The sequence below is a fragment of the Enhydra lutris genome, unplaced genomic scaffold (assembly GCF_002288905.1).
Source record: "Enhydra lutris kenyoni isolate GAN:26980312 unplaced genomic scaffold, ASM228890v2 scaffoldscaffold18, whole genome shotgun sequence".
Lineage (NCBI taxonomy): Eukaryota > Metazoa > Chordata > Mammalia > Carnivora > Mustelidae > Enhydra > Enhydra lutris.
Genome location: NW_019154102.1, coordinates 19,907,355 through 19,927,995, shown reverse-complemented (window position 1 = coordinate 19,927,995; position 20,641 = coordinate 19,907,355). Strand labels below are relative to the sequence as shown.

Genomic DNA, 20,641 nt, shown 5'->3' with positions numbered 1-20,641 from the left:
GGCAGGTCAACATGGTGTGAGGAGCAGGAGGAGGCCCAGGCCTGGCTATGCCCACCTGGTCGCCTGCTGTGTCCCCACCACCACCTCCTCACATTTCTCCTCCTTCTCTTTCCTGTCTCTGCTCCCTGTGACAGCAGCTGGCTATAGGCTAAGCTGTCCAGACTCATTTTAGACAGATGCTCATCTGAGGGCATGAGAAGTGGGACGAAACAGGGGACTCTTTTGGGTTCTCTGTCTCCATAAATCGTATTTAGGGACTCAGGATCCCTTTTGCATGAGCTGGATGAGAATCACCTCCTGCAACTCCTCCACACTGAGGGCACGGTTCTCGTGTTGCAGAGGAGAAGCTTCCTTGACTTTGAACCCGTTGTGTTGTGCAGGCAAAGTTCAAGAGGACTGCTTTAAAATACTAGTCTGTTAAAAAATTCAGCACAGGTCCTCTAATTTGAATGAGATCAGTTTTAAACTTCATGGAGTATCAGAGTGACCTGGAGGGCTTCTTAAAACACAGATTTCAGGGCTGCACTTGGCAGTTTCTCGTTAGTAAGTTTGGGGCGGGGGGAGGGTGCCTTTGGATTTTTTTTTTTTTCTCTTAAAGATTTTATTTATTTGAGAGAGAGAGAGTACACAGCACGGGAGAGGGAGAAGCAGGTTCCCTGCTAAGCAGGGAGCCCAATGCGGGGCTCAATCCCAGGACCCTGCGATCATGACCTGAGCCAAAGGCAGATGCTTCACGACTGAGCCACCCAGGTGCCCCAGAATCTTTGCATTTCTAGTGAATTCTCAAATGTTGCTTCTGCTCCTGGTCCATGGACCGCACTTTGAGAATTATGAGTTGGCTTATTTCTCACAATGCTATCTTCAACTAGATATGCAGGGGGCCATATTGTTGCTTCAGGTCAGACATTCCTGTTTTGAGCTGCTTATGGCTGGTTAGAAACACCGGCTTTGAAAATGTCTCCATCTAAACATTATGGTGTCCCCTGCTTTATTGTCAGGAACTATGGGATCTCCATAGACCCTACATTGGCGTGTTGGGGAAGACAAGGAGCTGTTTCTGGAGAAGACTCTCAACTCCGCTCGCAGGCACTTCCTGGCTTTCTCCAGTGAGCATTTGTGCTCATCTATGCGCAGAGCTAGCCATGCCTGCTTTCTTGGACCCAGTCTGAAGCAGTCCCAGCCACATAGTTCCCTGGGAGCTAGGGACACAGATCTTAGCTTTCATGGTCTACACCATCAGCAGTTAATGCACTGAACGGTGTTTGCATCTTTCTCAGCCCCTAGAAGACGGGCATCCTTGGCCAGCTTTTGTCTCGACAAGTAGCCCAGGGCTTGTTACTCAGTCACTATTTCTGGGAAGAATGGGCATGCATTCCTATGGAGGAAAATATAAGGGAAGCTTTCCTCATTATCGTAAATTTCCTTGCCTCTCCTGTAAGCACTTTGGTGATACAAGACTCAGGACTGCTCTCCTTTCTTTCAATTGTCCATATAGATGCTCCTTTATTAGTTAACACGCCAAGAGTGCCAACTGCTGAGAGTCGGTTGTGACACTTAGATGCATTATGAGGTTCTCATTAGGGTCATAGGTTGGATTTATATTAATTACAGTACTTTGTTGGACACATCTATACTCCATTCTATCCCCTAACCCCAGCTTCCACATAAATTCACTCCAGTGTAGTTTAAGAATCCACTTTCTAAGCACTGTGTCCCAAACTAAATTTCTGGTAAAGCTTCCCCCCATTTTTTTTTTTTAAGATTTTATTTATTTATTTGACAGAGAGAGAGATCACAAGTAGGTGGAGAGGGAGTCAGAGAGAGAGGAGGAAGCAGGCTCCCTGCTGAGCAGAGAGCCCGATGCGGGCCTGGATCCCAGGACCCCGGGACCATGACCTGAGCCGAAGGCAGAGGCCTTAACCCACTGAGCCACCCAGGCGCCCTTCCCAAAAATTTGAAAGGGACATACAGTCCCTTTTGTTACACTACAGGTATGCAATATTTGAATTTGTTCATATGTGGTAGGTAAAATGGGCACAAAATCAGTAAACCATGAGATCATGTTACCTCAAATTTGATTATTCATGCGGTAAAGGAGAAGGTAATATATATATACATATTATATATATTAATTTTTTGTGTGGTAAAAAAAAATCACACAATATACCATTAAACTTTTTAAAGTGTGAGGGGGTTATATTTGGTGCCACTGAGTAGCATCAGGTGAAGGTAAGGATGCTGCCCAGCCGCCATCAGTGACCTGGGAGGAAAAAACCCCCCACACACCATATCCGGTTTCTCACTTCTGTTCACCCTCATTCACTGTCTGTGTGTTTCGTGCTCCTGAGCCTCTGTGCTTTTCCTCATGAAAGCATTTACTACAGCATCTTCCACACAAATGTGTGTCTCCTAGTCACAAGAGTCCAGACACCGAGTGAAGGAGGAGAGGCTTACACATGTGGAGGAGAAGCTTGTGAGGAGATGAGAGAAGATGAGGCATCAGACCAATGGGAGTAAAGGGGCCCACACTGAGCTTCATCAGAGGCCACATGGAAGAAGAACCGAAAGAAAGGAGAATGGAACTGAATGGGAGCCATCATTTGCTTTGAAGAGGATTAGAGGCACGTGCCACAGACTGAAGGAGAGGCTCTAATGTCACAAGCAGCTGAGTAGCACTTTTATGGCATTCAGTCTTAGAGCCACACAGTCTTTTTTATTATGAACAGAAGGACCTGGCAAAACAACAGAAGCTGGATTCCTATTTTAAGCTGGTGCAGAAGGAATAACAAGACAATGAGTCACAGCCATCCACCTCTGGTATCGTGACACTTTGTCCTAAGAATGTCCTTCCTTCCAACCTGTCTCCGTCACTCCAAGCCACAGTGCTACATCACACTCACAGGCACCAGGAAGCTTCATGGGTCTGTTTTTACAAATCCAGGCAAAGTGGTATATTTACTATAGCATAATTTAAATTAGGCACTTACGATGCTTAAAATGGGAGTTTTCGAGTTTATTATTAATTTTTTTTTAAAGTGGATTGTTTTACTAGACTGCACAGTTTTGAATGTTGTGCTCTGAACTCATGTTCCCCATTAGTCCTGTTATTTTTGTGGGGCCAAAATTCCATAATGCAGTGGTATTTTTAGGAAATCATGTTTTAGGAGAAATGATAGTATTTGGAGAACTTTCTTTTCTTTTTTTATTTTGGAGAACTTTCAATGTACCTGCTACTTAACAACCATTGCTAACTTTGGAGAGAATGCAGAACTCCTGACTGGACCTGACTTCCTTATCTAATGTTCTGATCTCCATGCTTCCCATATGTACTAGAAAACCTCAAAGAATCTGAGTAATAACATTCCTTTGGTTTTCGGTAATTTTGGATTGTGAGCTCATGGGTACTTTACATTTACCTGAAGGAATCCTATGAGGACTGGGTTGAGGGCTCCACCTGCCAGAGAAAATCTGAGTTTCCTTCAGCAGATTCCTAAGTAATTCCAAACTGAACACTTTTCTTAGTGTGTGATTTACAGAACCACAAGTAAGATACATGAGAATTCTAAAACTTAGAGGTTATAGTTTTGAATTCTTAGGGACACACACACACCAAACCCAAGGCCCATCCTTTTACACAAGTTCCCAGCTTTAAGCAGAAGACTCTATTCCAACTCCTATATAGGGGCGTATATAAGGCTATTTTTTTTTAAGATTTAATTTATTTGTCAGAGAGAAAAAGAGAGAGACAGAGAGAGACAGAGAGAGAAAGCGCACAAGCAGGGAAGCGGCAGGCAGAGGGAGAAACAGGCTCCAAGGAGCCTGATGCAGGACTTAATCCCAGACCCTGGGATCATGACCTGAGCTGAAGGCAGATGCTTAACCAACTGAGCCACCCAGCATCCCTATATAAGGCTATTAAAACAAATGTCTAGGTTATTGAGATCAGAAGATCTCTCGCCCCTCAGACTGCCACTGCTTTAGGGTCAGCCAACCATCTGATTTCCAGATCCTTCTTTATTTTGGCCCTGAAAATGTTCTCTATTTTCTTAATGAGCCTGGATATGTATTTGAAACAACTTTTATTAAATTTTTTTCTAGAAGTTTTTTCTTCCCCCTTTGTTTTTCTTCCCCCTTTGTTTTGTTATGTGGTCCTCACTGTATCACCACCAAGAGCAATTTCTTTTTCACAAATGATTGCTCCTTGCATGCTCAGAGGGGTTGGCTCAAATAAATATTGTATTTAGATGGCTAAAGTTTTGGGGGGCCTTAGACTTAAAACATTGCTTATCCTGAGACTTCCGGGTTGGTCTCTTAGCACTAACCCTTCCACTGTCTCCTGGCCTCATAGGTTCTGTGCGAGGAGAAGCCATCAGAACAGAGCTGTGTAGAGAAGAAATGCCAGTCGAGCTCTGAAAGCCATCTAACAAGGGCTTTAATATCTCAGGTAGAAGGGGACACTTGCTCTCATGCTTTAAATTCTAGACTAACTTGGGGCGCCTGGGTGGCTCAGTGGGTTGGGCCTCTGCCTTGGGCTCAGGTCGTGATCTCAGCGTCCTGGGATCGAGCTTATCATCGGGCTCTCTGCTCAGTGGGGAGCCTGCTTCCCTCTCTCTCTGCCTGCCTCTCTGCCTACTTGTGATCTCTCTGTCAAATAAATAAATAAAATCTTAAAAAAAAAATTCTAGACTAACTTTATCATAACTGTTTTTCTCATTAAAATTTAAAAAACCAAGGGAAACCGGGCAACTTGATGTGGAAGACATCCAGGAAGTATGAAATGTTGGCTAATGGCCGATAAAAGTGGATCCTTCTACTCCACGAACAACGTAAATGTCACGGAAACCTCACAGCTGACTGGAGTGGGTCAGTGCTGGCCAAGTACTGCCTGGATCGTCATTGGACACTGTAGTTCAGCAAAGGCTCTGGTGCCAAGGGGGTTGATCTAGAATGCAGTACAAGAAATTTTCATAGAAATGAGGTTAACATTTTTCTTTTTCGCATTTGGGACTCAAATTTCAAATGTTTTTGGCCCTCCTAGTTCATCTCTCTTAAGATTCATGTCTCTAATTTGCCTTCGGGCAAACGCCCCAGTAACTACAATGAGAGTAGTGAGGGACAAGCATTTTCACATTAGTTGATCAGGCCTACGTGGCTCACATGGTATCTTAAAAGAATAGCTGTGCATATTCTCCAGGAGCTGTTATGCCACTGTCACTGCAAAACACTGTTAAGTGAAACAATGAAAAGAAATCCAAGAATTCAGACCCCTCAGGCTTCGGGGAGGAGCGTCTGGTCTGCCTAGATTATGGGGAAGATGATTCCAGCCACAGGTAGTGTCTATGGGATCTGAGCAGGGCACACAGGGAACAAGGAAGGCTTGACGATGTTCACAGCATGTCACGCTAGTTGGCTTTGATGCAGCCTCTCAGCAGGCCAGGAAAGAGGCCACACCTCAGAGCTCAGGAATCTGCTCTTCCCACTGCTTGACTATGTTTTCCGAACAGTATTTGGTAGAAGACTCTTGTTTTTTCCAGGTGTCAGTACATTAATAGGTATTCGGGGGCACCTAGGTGGCTCAGTTGGTTAAGCAACTGCCTTCAGCTCAGGTCATGATCCCAGAATCCAGGGATCGAGTCCCGCATCAGACTCCCAGCTCCACGGGGAGTCTGCTTCTCCCTCTGACCTTCTCCCCTCTCATGCTCTCTCTCAAATAAATAAATCTTAAAAAAGAATAATGGGTATTTGGAAGGGGTGTAGGGTGAGGAGGATGGGGATAGGCTAAGGAAAATTTCCAGGGTCAAAATAAGTTTGGACATGCATAACACAAATTATCTTATAAACACTCTGAGAAGTCCTACAGTGAAGACAGTTATGGAATTTAATTTAGTGGTGTCTTTCAAACTTATTGTCTAAATACCCTGTTCTGAAGTATACCTACTTACATCTTGTAGGTACTACTGTTCTGTGGACATAGTTTGGAAATGCTGTCCCCTGATTACCTACATCATATAATCCGCAGGTTGTTTCGATGTGTAAACAGGTCTGAGAAACAGGGGCCAGGGAATCCCAAAAGGGAGGAGTAGATTCACTTACAGTAGGTAAGAATATAAAGAAGCAATTTTAGAGACACTATGGTTCCAATGTTTAAATTTTGCAAGTGAGGAAATGAAGGTGAAAGGATTTGCCCGATCCTGTAAGTGAAGAGGAAGCTACCTACTGGAACCCGGTTGTCTTTAACGACAGCTCGCCTCTCCTCATTTCACCCAGCAGGCACGGGGATTGTGGTCTCTGGGTTATAAGGCAAGTGGCAAAGCCAGCCTGGCAGGGATGAGGGAAGCCACGAAGCGAGGTAGAGATGAGAACAGACTGGGTGTGTGGGGTGTGTGGTGCAGAGCTCCAGAGGGGAGGGCAGGCCGTGGCAGAGCTGTGTATGCCTGTCAGAAACAACCTCATAAGCTGCAGAGTGAGGAGTGTCCAGATGGGGATGGGTGGAGGCGAGAAAGGGATCCAGAAGGCATGATGAGTCCAGGCCCTGGATGCATGGCTAAGGAACAGCTTGCCCTAGTCAGGTTTCTATATACAATCAGTAAATCCCTTTGCTGTCTTAAGCTCGGCTGTCTGGCCCCACGAATTAAATAGTGTGCTTCAAGGTGTGGAAAGCATGGTTTGAAGACTTTATTTTTATTTCAGGAAGGCATATCAAGTTCTTGATTAATTTTTGTCCCTTACTGTTTGTCATTGGAGATGTCAAAGGGACTTAATTTGTGGAACTGTTCTTGAAATTCAATAAAGTGAATTAAACATGATCTTTTTATACACCATTTAAAAAATTATTCATAAGATGCCTACAGAGGCATTAAAAACAAAAGAGGGCAGAATTTTGCTTATGTAGGAAGAAACTCTGGATGCCCGCACACTATCCTCTCCCTACAAACAGAATAAAAATATTTGCCTTTATTTGAACAGAAATATAATGATTTGATCACACCTAAATAGCATGGCTTAATTGGATTTCAGAAGAACTGTAACTTTATAGCAGATCTCTTTTGTTTTCTTTCTAATAGTGATAAAGAACACATAACCTAAAAGTTCTCATCTTAACCATTTTTAAGTGTATAGTTCAGTAGTGTTGACTTCATGTTGCTATGCAACCAAGCTCCAGAATTTTTTCATCTGGCAAAATATGACAAGATCTTTTTACTTGGAGTTCTTGTTACACTACTAACCTCCCCAAAACAAGGGCACATTTCTATGATTTTATTTAAGAAGTGGATATAAATGTCTTTTGTTATGCAGTTTGATACATATACAACATTACATGTACTATCCATGTAATTTATGAAATGCAGGACTGCCTGCATTTTCTAGAATAGTTTAGTGCTATCACTGATTCATTGTTGCCTTTTCTCTCTACACATTCAAGCCATTCAAAAAATTTACTCTTCTAATATATTTCACCTCTTTTTTTCCCCCATGATCCTCTTCTTATTTTCATTTCCTAATCTTCTTTTTTGAGTTCAGTTGAGAGATTTCAATAATATTGGACCAAACTTATGAGTAGATGGAAAAGCCAGTGCACGACTTACAGGGTATCGTGATGCCCCTTATGGGACTGAGACAGGGCTTTCTTTCATTCTGGTAAAATACTGACCCTTGATTTCCCTTTTCAAAAATGCAAATAAGTCTGGCATGCACAGGCTGGTGCCTGGCTCTCCCTCAGTGTGGGTATTTTTGTGCCCGTGAATACATGTAGGAATCTTAGAAACAAAAATTTTACCCAGGGATCCTGAGAGCCAGGCTGGGGAACACTAAAAGGTTTTGATCCTGGATCTGGCCAATGACTTCTCTCTCTCTGCATCAGTCATGACTGATAGATTCTACTCTGCAGTGTGGGCAGTAAGTTGCCCCAGGTTCCATCTAGCTGGAAGTTAAGAGCCCAGATGGGAGTGGGGTAGGAAAGGCAAAATGCAACGAGGAGCACTGGTCACTTTTCACATGTCTTCTTCCAGACAGGCCAGCAGGAAGAAAGGATGCTGAGGCAGAGGGCAGGCCTGATAGTAAATACTACGTCTGGTCTGGTCATGCTGGTTATTATGTTTTAAAATGCTTTTTATGATTAGCAAATAGCAACTTGCCCTTCTACCCCAGGATTTTGTGGACTGCCCCCCCCCAACCCCTGCCTCATAGCCAGCCACTAAAGGGTTAATATTTGGCTCAGTTGGGGTGCCTTATTCGGTTGTTAAATATTTTGTACATCACTCCTGGAGAAAACTTTGCAGCAAAGACAAGCCTCTTGTACTCTTCCTGAGACCCTGCTGCTCCCTGGCTGTTTCCCATCATCACGATGTAGCTTTAGTACCAGGTCATGGGGCATCTCCTACACTTGCGGCAGGGCAGGGGGAATAACAGAAGAAGATGGTTTCAGGACCATCATTCCTGAGGATGTCCTCTGCCAGTCCCAGAAACTTGGGTAGGGGTGCTGTCCCTCAAGGGAGAGAAATGTCCTGCATCCTTGGAACCAGGATCCTGGGATAGGGGCAGGGGGCGGGCGGGGAGGTGATGTTTGCCGTCCTTCCTGTGTACTCCCTTTAGAAAACACATGACTTTGTCCTGTCTCCTCAGACATCATCACTCTTCAAGAAAGCCAGTGGTCATCAAGTAGTTTTTGGGGGCATACCAAGCATCAGAGCTCTGGCCAGCTTTCAGAAATGGGGATGAGGGCAGTTTTTATAGACATCATAAACAGGAAAATTAATCTCCAAAATCTTCCCTTGTAAAGAAATCCTTTGGGACTTACAAAATCAGATCACACTAACACATTTTGGCCACCTTCCAAAACAACATGGACTTGAGCAGATAAATTCATTGAAAAATATTTTGAATGTTGCAAAACAATCTGGCCTTGGGTGACACTGCTTCCAGTAATGAAAGACATTAGTTCAGAGACATTTCCCTGGAAATTAAAACCGCAATGAAATATCACCTCACACCAGTTAGAAGGGTCGGTTATCATCAAAAGACAAAAGATAACAGACACTGGCGAGGATGTGGAGTAAAGGGAACCCTTCTGCACTGCTGGTGGGAATGTAAATTGGAGCACAGAGGTTCCATGAAAAATTAAAAATAGAACTACCATATGATCCAGCAGTCCCACTTCTGGGTAGATATCCAAAGGAAATAAAATCAGGATCCTGAAGAAGCCTCTGCCCCTGCATGTTCATTGCAAAATTGCTTACAATAGCTAAGACATGGAAACAACCCGAGTGTCCAGCGACAGAGGAATGGATAAAGAAACTGTAGTACCCATATACAATGGAATATTATTCAGCCATAAAAAGAAGGCACTCCTGCCATTCGCAACAACCTGGACACACCCTAAGGCATTATGCTAAGCAAATTAAGTCAAATGAAGAAAGACAAGTACTGTGTGATGTCACTTACATATGAAATCTAAAAAAAACAAAAACTAACAAACAAAAAAACCGGGGCACCTGGGTGGCTCAGTCGTTTAAGCCTCTGCCTTTGGTTCAGGTCATGATCCTGGGGTCCTGGGATCGTGTCCTGCACTGGGCTCCCTGCTCAGTGGGAAACCTGCTTCTCCCTCTCCCACTCCCCTTGCTTGTGTTCCCTCTCTCTCTGTCAAATAAATAAATAAAATCTTAAGGGAAAAAAACCCAACTCCTAGAAACAGATCATATTTGTGGTTACCAGAGGTGGGACTGGAAGTGTGGGAGGAGGGGGAATTGGGCGAAGGGAGATGTTACTAGACAGGAGGGTGACCATTATTAAGAATACTGTATGGTATATTTGATAGTTGCTAAGAACTGCTAAGAGAGTAAATCTTAAAAGTTCTTATCACAAGGAAAAAAATTTTTAACTCTGAGATGTTGGATGTTAATCAAACTTATTATGTAAACATTTTGCAATAGATACATGTGTCAAATCATTATGTTGTATACCTTAAACTTAGACAAAGTTTGTCTAAACTTAGACAAAAACTTGTATGTCAATCATATCTCAATAAAACTAGAAAGAAGAGACATTTCCCACCAATACAAATGGAATGCTATGGAAATACAGGATTACATCCCTATTATAGTGAATATTCTTTAAAGATTTTATTTATTTATTTGACAGACAGGGATCACAAGTAGGCAGAGAGGCAGGCAGAGAGAGAGGAGGAAGCAGGCTCCCCAATGAGCAGAGAGCCCGACGCAGGGCTCGATCACAGGACCCTGGGATCATGACCTGAGCGGAAGGCAGAGGCTTTAACCCACTGAGCCACCCAGGTGCCCCGAGTAAATGTTCTTTAATATTGCTAACACTGCACAGCATTTCCTGGGTGCAGGGTACTGCTCTAAGCAGTATATCCATGAACTCTTTCAAGCTTCGCCATCTACCCATGAGGCCAGTGCTCTTATGCTCCTCATTATACAACTGAGGAAACTGAAGTACAGAGAGGTTAGGTAACTTGCCCAAGATCACACAGCTAGTACGTGATGGAGCACTGCTAGCTGTACTACCATTCCTAGCTGTCCTTACCGAGGATTAGGTATTTTTGAGAATGAAGGGGACTGGGGTGACACCTGCTACAATAGGAACCCTGTTGTTCACAGCCAGCCAGTCGCCACCATTACCACCACCCCTGGCCACCCCTTTCTTTAAGAGCTGGCTGCAAAGGTTTGTTGGTCCCCTCCCACCGCCTCTCCACTCAGAATTTCAGACTTGAAAATGTGCTTGTTTCTGAATCATCATGGAAAACTTGGCTGACTCATGTTCTTTTTTAACCCTCAATACGGTTGTGCAGCCTTAAGTACTGAAAACACTATTTAACTTTTGGGGCTACTATCGGAAGAATGCGTGTGGAGTCTGGGTGAATTGGTCCGGTCTGCCTTGCACTAGCTGACCCGAGGCTTGTGCCTGTCCTGGGTACCCCACCCCTGCCCCCCACATGTTCTAATCCACTGCAGGTCGTCCCTTCCCCTCAACACCCAGGGCCTCTGCTGGTGCAAGAGCCTCTTTTCTTTCCAGAAGTCCCTGCCACAGGGATCCACTCCTGGTCAAGCTTCTCATCTCCTTCCTTTGCCACCTCTTCGAAATATCATTGGAAGCCCTCTCCCCACCTTTTCTTGACCAGTGCTCTAGGAGCTTCTGGCCCTCACTGAGCTCAGTTGCACATGAGTTCCCTCGCACTGTGGACTCAATGCTCAGAGAGAAAATGAAGACAAGTTCTTGCCTGGAGAGGCTCACTGTCTCCCCTGTGGGACCCTGCAAGGAAGAACTAAGATACAGGGAATGGAAGATGCTGGGCAGCGGAACAGCAGTCACTTCAAACTCACTGTGGCTTTACCGCCCATGCTCTGATTTGCAGACAGGCAGGGTGTGGGCTGGAAGTAGGCACATGAAAGTGATTTTTTTCCCCCCAGTTGGATAGGACTTTGTTTGGACTTTTCCTAGCCTAGCAGCCAGGGAACGCAAATTGACAAAGAGGCACATTTCATCTGGGCGCAGCAGGTGCCCGAAGCTCCCTGGGGAGACATTGGCCAGAGCCAAGTGGTGGCTCCTGATGGTGATGAGAGGGAGGAGACAGATTTTTATTGATCTTGTAGCTGAAGTGCTTAGACGAGTGCTGGGCACACGGTAGAGGTGTCCTATAAATGTTAGCTAAAAATAATGAAATAAAGGCGAATGCCACTCATGCTTGTTAAAAATAGGCCACAGGCACACTCTCCGTTGGGCAGACCAGCTGCTGAGGCCAGCATGGCCTTCCTCGAAAGAGTTCAGTTGTGCAACTCAACACGCATGTATGTGTGTGCACGCACGTGTGTGATACATGTCAAATAACACTCATCACTTACAATATTCTGTGGGCCCCTTGGCTGCCCAACCTAAAGGCTAAATCTCACTCCCTAATCCATACTGATTCCTAATGACTTGTGGTTCCACTGAGCAATGTCAGCTTATGCCAACTTTGTATAAATAATGCAAAATTTCCCTTAATCTTTAAAGGGATTTTTTGGTTTCTTTTTTTTTTTTTTTTTTTTTTTGGGGACAACTTCTCCTCCTCACCATCCCATTAACCTCACGTCACCTTCTGTGGGAGGCCTGAAGTGAGGAGTATGAGCTTGGGGCACTCACCACGGTGCAACAGAGAGGCCAGAACCACCAGAGGAGAGCCAGGGCCAGGAGCAGGAACAGGATCAGCAGGGCGATGGCCAGGATGGAGCCGTCCGACTGTGGGGCCAAGAAAGAAGACGGTCAGCAGTGGGGCAGGCCGCGTGTGTGACCAGTGACAACTGGAGCCTCCCCCTCCCCACCCTCCCCACCCTCCCCATCACCAATATGCCGATTTGAGGACCAGAGAAGAGCACGGTTCGCCAAACATGCGGCTGACACTGCCAGCGTTCTGGGCAACACGCTCCATGCAGCCAATTCTTGAGAGACATGATGTGTCTTTTCAGAAGGCTCTGCTCTTCTCGTGGGACAACGTGCCGTGGGACAACGTGCTGGGGGCCCAACCCTGCAAGAGCCAGACTGGGCGCTTGCCCAGGCAACTGGACGCTGAGGGGGCCTGTGACGGCTCCACGGCTCCTCGCCTCCGGCACCGTCACCCTCTGCCTGGTGACACCCTCCGACTCCCTGACCCTGCTATTCCTGCCACCACCCCCCCCCCGCGCTGCGCTCACGACCCTCCTGCTCCGGGTTGGGTTCAGCCTGCTCCCATGGACTCGTTCAGGGAGAGGCCCTGACCCATTCATGAGGTAGAGTCAAGAGCCTGCCCATGGATTCCAGGGAGGGAGAGGGGAGCAGCTGATACAGAACCTGGGAGAAAAGGGGAGTGGTGGCTGAGTCGACACTGCCCTCAGATCAAGTGGCTGTCACGTTGGGGCCAGGAGGTGAGGCAGGCGCCCCACACAGATTTTGCCCATTTGGAAAGTGCCAAGACCGGTCCTGAGCATAGTCATGGGCCGCTGTGGCCTGCGATGGATGTTAACTTTTAGCAGAGATCCCGCTCCCAGTCGGTGTTGTAGGGCTGTGGGCTCTGGGAAGCAGATTTAAGTCTCCTCCACCTGCCCGTGCTGCCAGCTGCTGGTAGTGGAAATGGGCACAACTCTTGGGGGGTGGGGGAGCAGCAGGTTGAGGAGCAAATTGTCACAGGTATTAATTGTCATGTTACTCTTTCTCAGCAAAGCTGGAAATTCCACTTTTAGCCCCCGAAAATTACCAGGTATGTTCGCAACTAAACGTTTTCAATTAAGGAATGGCTAATAATGCATTATAGAACTATGGTGCCATTGGTTACTGTGCAGATGTTGTTTTCAAATAATTTTTTAAATTATTTTTTTAAATTGTGTTATGTTAGTCACCATACAACACGTCATTAGTTTTTGATGTAGTGTTCAGTGATTCATTGTTTATGTATAACACCCGGTGCCCCATGAAATTCGTGCCCTCCTAATATTTTTTTAAAGATTTTATTTATTTATTTATAAAAGATTTTATTTATTTATTTATTGACAGATATCACAAGTCGGCAGAGAGGCAGGCAGAGAGAGAGGAAGGGAAGCAGAGAGCCCTATGCGGGGCTGGATCCCAGGACCCTGGGACCACAACCTGAGGCGAAGGCAGAGGCTTTAACCCACTGAGCCACCCAGGCAACCCAAAGTTTTTATTTATTTGATAGAGCACAAGTAGGCAGAGCGGCAGGCAGAGGGAGAGGGAGAAGCAGGCTCCCTGCTGAGCAGCGATCCCAGTGAGGGGCTCGATCCCAGCACCCTGGGATCATGACCTGAGCTGAGGGCAGATGCTTAACCAACTGAGCCACGCAGGCGCCCCTCAAATAATATTTAAATTACATTCCCGATATAATGAGTGGATTTAATAAATGTCAGGAGTGAGAGAGAAAGACTGAGGGATATTTACTAAAATACTAACAGTGGTTTGGCAGGTTTACGGTAATTTTCTTTAAAAAAAAAAATCTTAAAAAAAAACCAATCTGTAATAAGAAGATAAATTACTGAAGTTGTTCTTTAAAAATCTGTCCTTGGGGCTCCCCACTTTGGTGTCCCGAGTTCGCCTGACCCAGAGGTTCTTACAGGGCCAGTGGACCTGTGGGGTACACAGAGGGGCTCAAGGGGGTGGAAACTTGTGACCCTCTCCAAAGTACACCGTGATAATCATGACCTGTATCTTCAGGGGAGACCGCTGAGCACATGATCAGATTCTCAGAGCTGTCCCCACCCCCCCAGCCCATCCTGAGGAGCATCGAGATTGGGAGGTCGCTCGGGGAAGGGTAGCCAGTTAATGGCAGCGCTGGGACTTGACTCACTCCCACTCTGAGTGTTCGGCCAGGGGCTCCTGGAAGCTGTTTAAAGGTAGCTCTTATTCCCTGGAATGTCTTTGACCAAAAAGCCAGGGAACTAATCACCCTGGTCCAACCCAGCCAAGGCTTGGGGAAGCCAGAGTGCCCCTGAGGGAGGCACAGCCTCACAAACGCAGGTGCAGGGCTGGGCCGTGGGTGGGGACGGAGCACAGACTCCGAAGGAGGGACACAGCCGTGCCAGAGACGACCCACAACACTGATGTGTGAACTTCGGTGGAGAGGGATGCCCTCGGTGGAGAAGTCATGAGTGTTTCCCGAACTTACTGTTAGTCAGGGATAACTCTTAACCCCTCAGTCTCTGCATTCCCTAGCCCAAAATGGAGACACTCGACCTCAGCTGCTCCCCTGCACTGACAAAGGTGCTACAAAGGACGAGGTACATGCAGACACGGGGCCGGCAGCGGCACAAAAGCTATCATGTCAAACTCTGCACTGTACCTCACCCTCCCTCCATGTCCTCACCACAGCAAACACAGTGGGCGTTGCAGACCATAAATCTGCTTGCACTTAGAATAATAAATAGTTTTGGTTACTGAGAGGCTCATAAAACAGCAGTCTTTTAGTACTGAGTTATAATTTAGTGAAACCTACAGACTACATTTATTCCCATTATGCTCAATCTCCCGGCTCCTGATTTTGTTTTTCACTTCAGATGGAGGAACTGAAGCAGAAAGGCTCAGCTATTGTGAGAGAAGTTTTTACTTCCTTCTGGAAGGAGAAGGTTTCCTGTGAAGCAGGGAGGGAGAGGGACCTGGCCTGCAAGGGGAGAGAGGAGGCTTCTGCCCCAGGAAGATTTCCTGGGTTGAGACACACCTATGTTTGGCTTTCTTCCAGCCAGGCTGGGTCTGCCCCTTACAAGCCACAGCTTTCCTGGGCTCATGGGTGTAGGAGATGGGTGGGAGGAGATGGGGGGAGGAGGGGGACAGCCATGGGGCTCGGGAAGGGGTAAGGTGCCATGAGGGAACACACAGGGCCATGAGCTCCTGGCGGGATTTTGTCCTGCTCTGGAAGACGACAGCCTGAGATGTGGCCCCCAACACATTGCCTGCTTCCCACAATCATTACATATAAACCCAGTGCAAACGAGTCACCATCAAACACAGGGCAGGAATTTTGGATAAACTTAGACCGGAAGCCAATGTTTTCCTGGGAGAGAACATGTACATGCAAGCCCAGAGGGTCCTTCACATATTCATTATCAAACGTTTATGGACCAGCTATTCTGTGCCCATTGAGCAGACCGATGCAGGTTCGATTAGACAGAACCAAGGTGCTCATGGCCTGCTGAGGAAAGCCGTTATCAACAATAACCACGTGCGGGGCTGTGTGTTAGTCAACAGCTGTTTACTTAGCCCCTTTTATGTGTCAGGTAGTGAACAATATAGTCAGTCTCTACACTTAAAGAATTTACATTCTGGTGGAATAAAGATGATGACGACGATGATGATAATTGTTATTAGTATAGCTAACAGCTCATATATATTAAATAAACACTTACTATGTGCCAAGGACTGTTCTTGCTATGTACTGACAGGCTTTTCCCTATGCTATGTACTGACAGGCTTTCATAGAATTTTCATTAACAAACAGATGGATTTAATATTATTTCTCTCATAGATACAAATCCTGAGGCAAGGACCGGTGAAGAAGCTTGCCCAAGGTTACAGGAAGGAACCAGAATTTAACCTGGGCTGTTCGGTTCCTCACCTCGCAGGTTTAACGGGCAGCTGCTGTTCTCAGCAAGTGAGCCTGGGAGGTAGCACTCCAGAGAGGAGGCAGTGCTGGAGTTCTGGGCCTGCAGGGTGAGGAGAGGTTGGCCTTTCTGCTTAGCAGGGTGTGGGGCGGGAGCGAAAGTGGTGGGGACCTCAGTGTCAGAGGCCATGCAAGCCCAGCGGAGGAGCACGGCTTCTCTTTGAAACAACAAGGACCCGGGGGCACTGTTCTCAGATTTGTTTCTTAGGAAGCAAATGCTGTAGACATTCTAGAGTATGGACTCCAGGAGGGAAAGGCGGGGAGGGGAGGGGAGGTCAAAGTCTTAGGTGGAGGGCTGCAGCAACGCTGTCTTGTTCTTCCAGGGTGACGATTTAGAGGGTCACCCTTCCAAAACTTTTGTATTTTCATAGATGTGTTCAGCACTAATATACCTAATAATCGCTGACCTTACTGTGTGCTATCTACATTCCTAGTGCTATGCAAAGTGCTGTATATACATTATCTCATTAATTAAATGAGCCTTGCTCCAGCAGTCTTCTAGGAATCATTCTTCCCGTCTTTCAGGGAAGGAAAATGGAAACTCAGCGATGCTATGTAACTTACACAAGACCTTTCACATAACACTTATATATATATATATATATATATATATGTATATATATATATATATATTTATTTATTTAAAAAAATTTTTTTAAAGATTTTTTTTTTTTTTTTGACAGACAGATCACAAGTAGGCAGAGAGGCAGGCAGAGAGAGACAGAAGGAGGAGGCAGGCTCCCTGCTGAGCAGAGAGCCCGATGCGGGACTCGAGCCCAGGACCCTGAGATCATGACCTGAGCCGAAGGCAGAGGCTTTAACCACTGAGCCACCCAGGCGCCCCACTTATATATATATTTAGAGGCCTACAATTTTAATGTTGCAAAATGGGAATTGAGACTTCATAGTCTGATTTTAGAACCTCACTCTCCTCCCACTCAACTGTCACAATATAATGTCAGATTGATAAAAATTCACTTAAGAGGGGTGCCTGGGTGCCACAGTCAGTTAAGTGTCTTACTCTTGGTTTCAGCTCAGGTCATGATCTCAGGGTCCTGGGATTAAGCCCCAGGTCAGGCTCCAGACTCAGTGCGGAGTCTGCTTGAGAATCTTTCTCTCTCTCTCTCTCTCTTTCTGCCCCTCCTGCTCATCCTGTCTCTCTCTAAAATCAATAAATAAAATCTTTAAAAAAATTCACTTAAGAACTACCCGCACTTTAAAGGCTAAGCCTTAAGCAGCTGTGTGAGAAGATGGAGAGATGGAGTCATATTTGGAATGGCTGCCTCTGCTCCAGTGGGAGCTTCCTTCATGTGGCCCAGGGTGGGTCAACGTGCCACACGGGTGAAACTGTGTTTCAGAGTGAAGTCAGAAGGGGACTAGAACGAACAGCAGAGCCCATCTTCCCCTTATTGTCGTGGCTTGGAGTTTCAATCAATAACCTTCCAAAGTGGGATTGACAACTCATGCAAGGATGGCCCCATGTAACCTGTTGAAAATGTCTCAGTATGTAGTTTACAAATACATACATATCTGCACTGTTTAGTAAATGGTATTTACTTCATGAAATTAGTCACTTATTCCAAACCAGTTCTTTTGCATCTTTACCAAGTCCCCAAATGAAAAACCCTGTTGGGTGCTAAGGAGCAGGCTCTGCCATTGGCTGGGAAGCACATGGAATGTTCTAGAGCCCACACTGTGTGACCTAGTGCCCAACAACCTGGCTCCGTTTGTTTATTCTGGTACTCTGGTACCAACTGCCTTGACTCCTTGGGCTCTGGCTACCAACTTGCCCTTCTGGGTCCCAGCTCACTGTCTGTTGGCCTATTCCCCAAAGCTTATTGCGGGAAAATTCCAGAAAGGTCACGGGCTGACTGTTGTCCTCAGCCTGACTTAGGACGGGTGTGTGGGCTCAGTCTCTGCTGTCTCTCTTCACCAGGGCAAAGGGTGGCCAGGACCGAAGAGACCCCCAGGCCTACCTGCTCACACCACAGGGCTGAGTGGGGCCATTTAAGTCAGTTGGTATAGAATCGTGCCAGAGCAGGCTCTGTCGTGGACAGCTCGGGGATGAGAGGGGGCAAGGTGGCTTCTGAGAGCTCATAATTCCAGCAGGTACCAGCCTCCAGGCTGATGCAGATGAATCCTCCAAGCTCTCTGCGAGTCCTCAGTGGGGAAGGGAAGCCTGAGGTGGGGAACCTGATTTTATGAGCCAAAGTGAGAGCAGAAGCTGACTTGCTTAGCAAACTTTCAGACTCTGTGTGTAATTTTCCAGAAACCTCCAAAAGATTTCAGAGGGGAAAAAAGCAGCAGATAAATAGCCAGAAACTGATTCCTACCAATGTTATTTTTCGGACAGCCTAAATATCAATGTGAGTTCAGTTCTCATTTTATTTAAAATGTGAAAAGAAAGTTTTAAAAAAACCAACATGGCTCTTTAATTAGAAAAATATTTGGCAGGAGGTGGGGGACTAGACTCTGGGACATGGGACTGGAGCTGCAAGACAGGTGGGAAGGCGAGCAGAAAGAGGTGGGGGTCTCTTCCATTGGCAGGGTGGGGGTGTGGAGGGGTGGTAATCATCTGTTTCCTTTGGTGAATAGTTCCATGCTCAGCCCTGCTCCCTCCCTCTGGTCAGGTGATGGTTTTTAGTGACCATCCCCGAAGGCCACCTCCTAGCTTTCTTTAATTCCTTCTGGTCCCAGCTCACCAAAGGAGGGCCTCTCTTTCAAGACAAGGAGGCACTGTTTTCAAGGACACGGGCTTGGAAACTTGATGAATGAAAGCATCTCTTACTTGGTAGGTTGTAGGTAATTTTGGAATTCTGATGCAGGGCATGAGGAGGAGGGATCTTGTCGGGGGCCCATTTGTACTGTGATGAAAGAGAGAGAGGCAGCCTTGGGGACAGTAGAGCCACCAGCACTGCTCCTCCTTTCTGTTTTGTTTTAGGGGTTGTCATGGTAAAGAGAGGAGGATTACACTGAAAGGAATCAGTGGGAGATTGGGGGAAGCTCAGCTTAAATAAACTGTGCTATCCCGCATCTTGCTCTTGGGTTTGGACTGGGATTCTGCCCCATGTCCCGAATGGCTCATTATGTAGCCAGTAAAGTGTCTTGGTTAAGAAGGAAGCATTCTTCCCTACTCCTGTGTATCCTTCCATGTCGAGGTGTCGAGGGTATCCTGTGTGTGCAGACCTTCTCTTCCCCTTTACTCATTCAACGTAGAAGGCCAGAGTGAACCAAGCATGATGCGATCCGTTCTCCCCGTCCCTCCTAGAGCACACTGCTCCCAAGGAACATCCCACAGGGAGCCTGGCTCCCACTGAACTTATAAGTGAGCCATCCCAGACAGGGCCTTCTCTCCTCTTCTGCCATACGAAGCTGGTGGTGTCAGGAGGCCTATGCCTATACAATTTGGGGGAGCCCCTTTCAGAGAAAGAACATAAAAATACAAATGCAAAATTATGAGGGCCCCTCCCAGGAACTTAGGAGGGCTAGGAGGGACCCATTCAAGTAAGTAACCTTGCAGCCCAAATCTCGGCTACCCAGGAGCTCTGCTACTGGCTCTAAGTCTTCCCTGGACGGGCGCCGTGCCCACAACAAGACTGGTAAACCTATTTAATTCTGGACTTCAGTTTCCAGCCCATTTGCTGTCACACTCAGCCAGTCTCTAGCCTACAATAATAGAGGCAGTAGTGAGGTTCACATATCATTTTGGGGGTATCTCGTTTCGGTGAGACTTATAAAGAAAGCATCCTGTGCTTTATGCTCTACCGGAACAGCCCCTCAAACATCTCTTCTTTCCATATCACCCAGGAGGGGCCGTGGCAATGGTGACAATGGGGTCTGACAACAGCACAAGGGGTTATTATTAACCAAGGGGTTCTGAGAGCCCTAGCTGATGGAGCGGGTGCGTTTGCTGTCGCTCTGTGATCTTCGCCAGGTTTTGTAGGTCCGGAGTATTAACACTGAATTACTGAAGATATCAGATCCTTTCACATGGTTAGACAAGGCTAGCTTTTCCACATTTAACGTGAAAGAATGAATTAGCAGGTTTATTAGCCAGACTCTGCCAAAAATATGGCAAAAAAAAAAAAAAAAAAAAGCTGGTGATCTGTTCAAGCTTTTTAAAAGCTGGTGAAGAGGTTTCCCTGGATTCAGTTGGTGACCGATGGGGCCACGGGGCATGCCAGGATGCGGCAAGGTGGGTTTGCTATGGCGTGAGGCTGCCTGGTGCCCCCTCTGCACCTCCCCCCTCCACCCTGACCCTTGGCCCTCCCTCTCTGCTACTGAGTGCGGTTGTGTTTGAAGCCCTCGAGGGAAAGCGACACTTTTTCCAGGGGCAGCTCTGGTCTATGACCTTCTGCTCTCATGGCAGCCAGCTGGTTCTAAGTCCCAAGGAGGCCATGTGGGGGAGAGGGAAATGTGCAGAAATCAAGAGACTTGTCTTCTTCGGAGAGACCCCGTGGAGGCGAGGAGGGGCCCTGTACCCTGTGTCGCGGCCCCCTCTGCTCT

General features: G+C 46.5%; 1 protein-coding gene across 1 annotated transcript in view; it reads right to left on the bottom strand.

The window, feature by feature from the left end:
• The window catches only part of LOC111148137 (anthrax toxin receptor 1), a 214,462-nt gene that overhangs the window by 72,468 nt on the left and 121,353 nt on the right, over positions 1 to 20,641 (bottom strand). Inside the window, exon 13 of the mRNA XM_022504562.1 lies at positions 12,139 to 12,234. Within this exon, the coding sequence (XP_022360270.1) occupies positions 12,139 to 12,234 (96 nt within the window). The remainder of the gene's footprint in view (positions 1 to 12,138; positions 12,235 to 20,641) is intronic.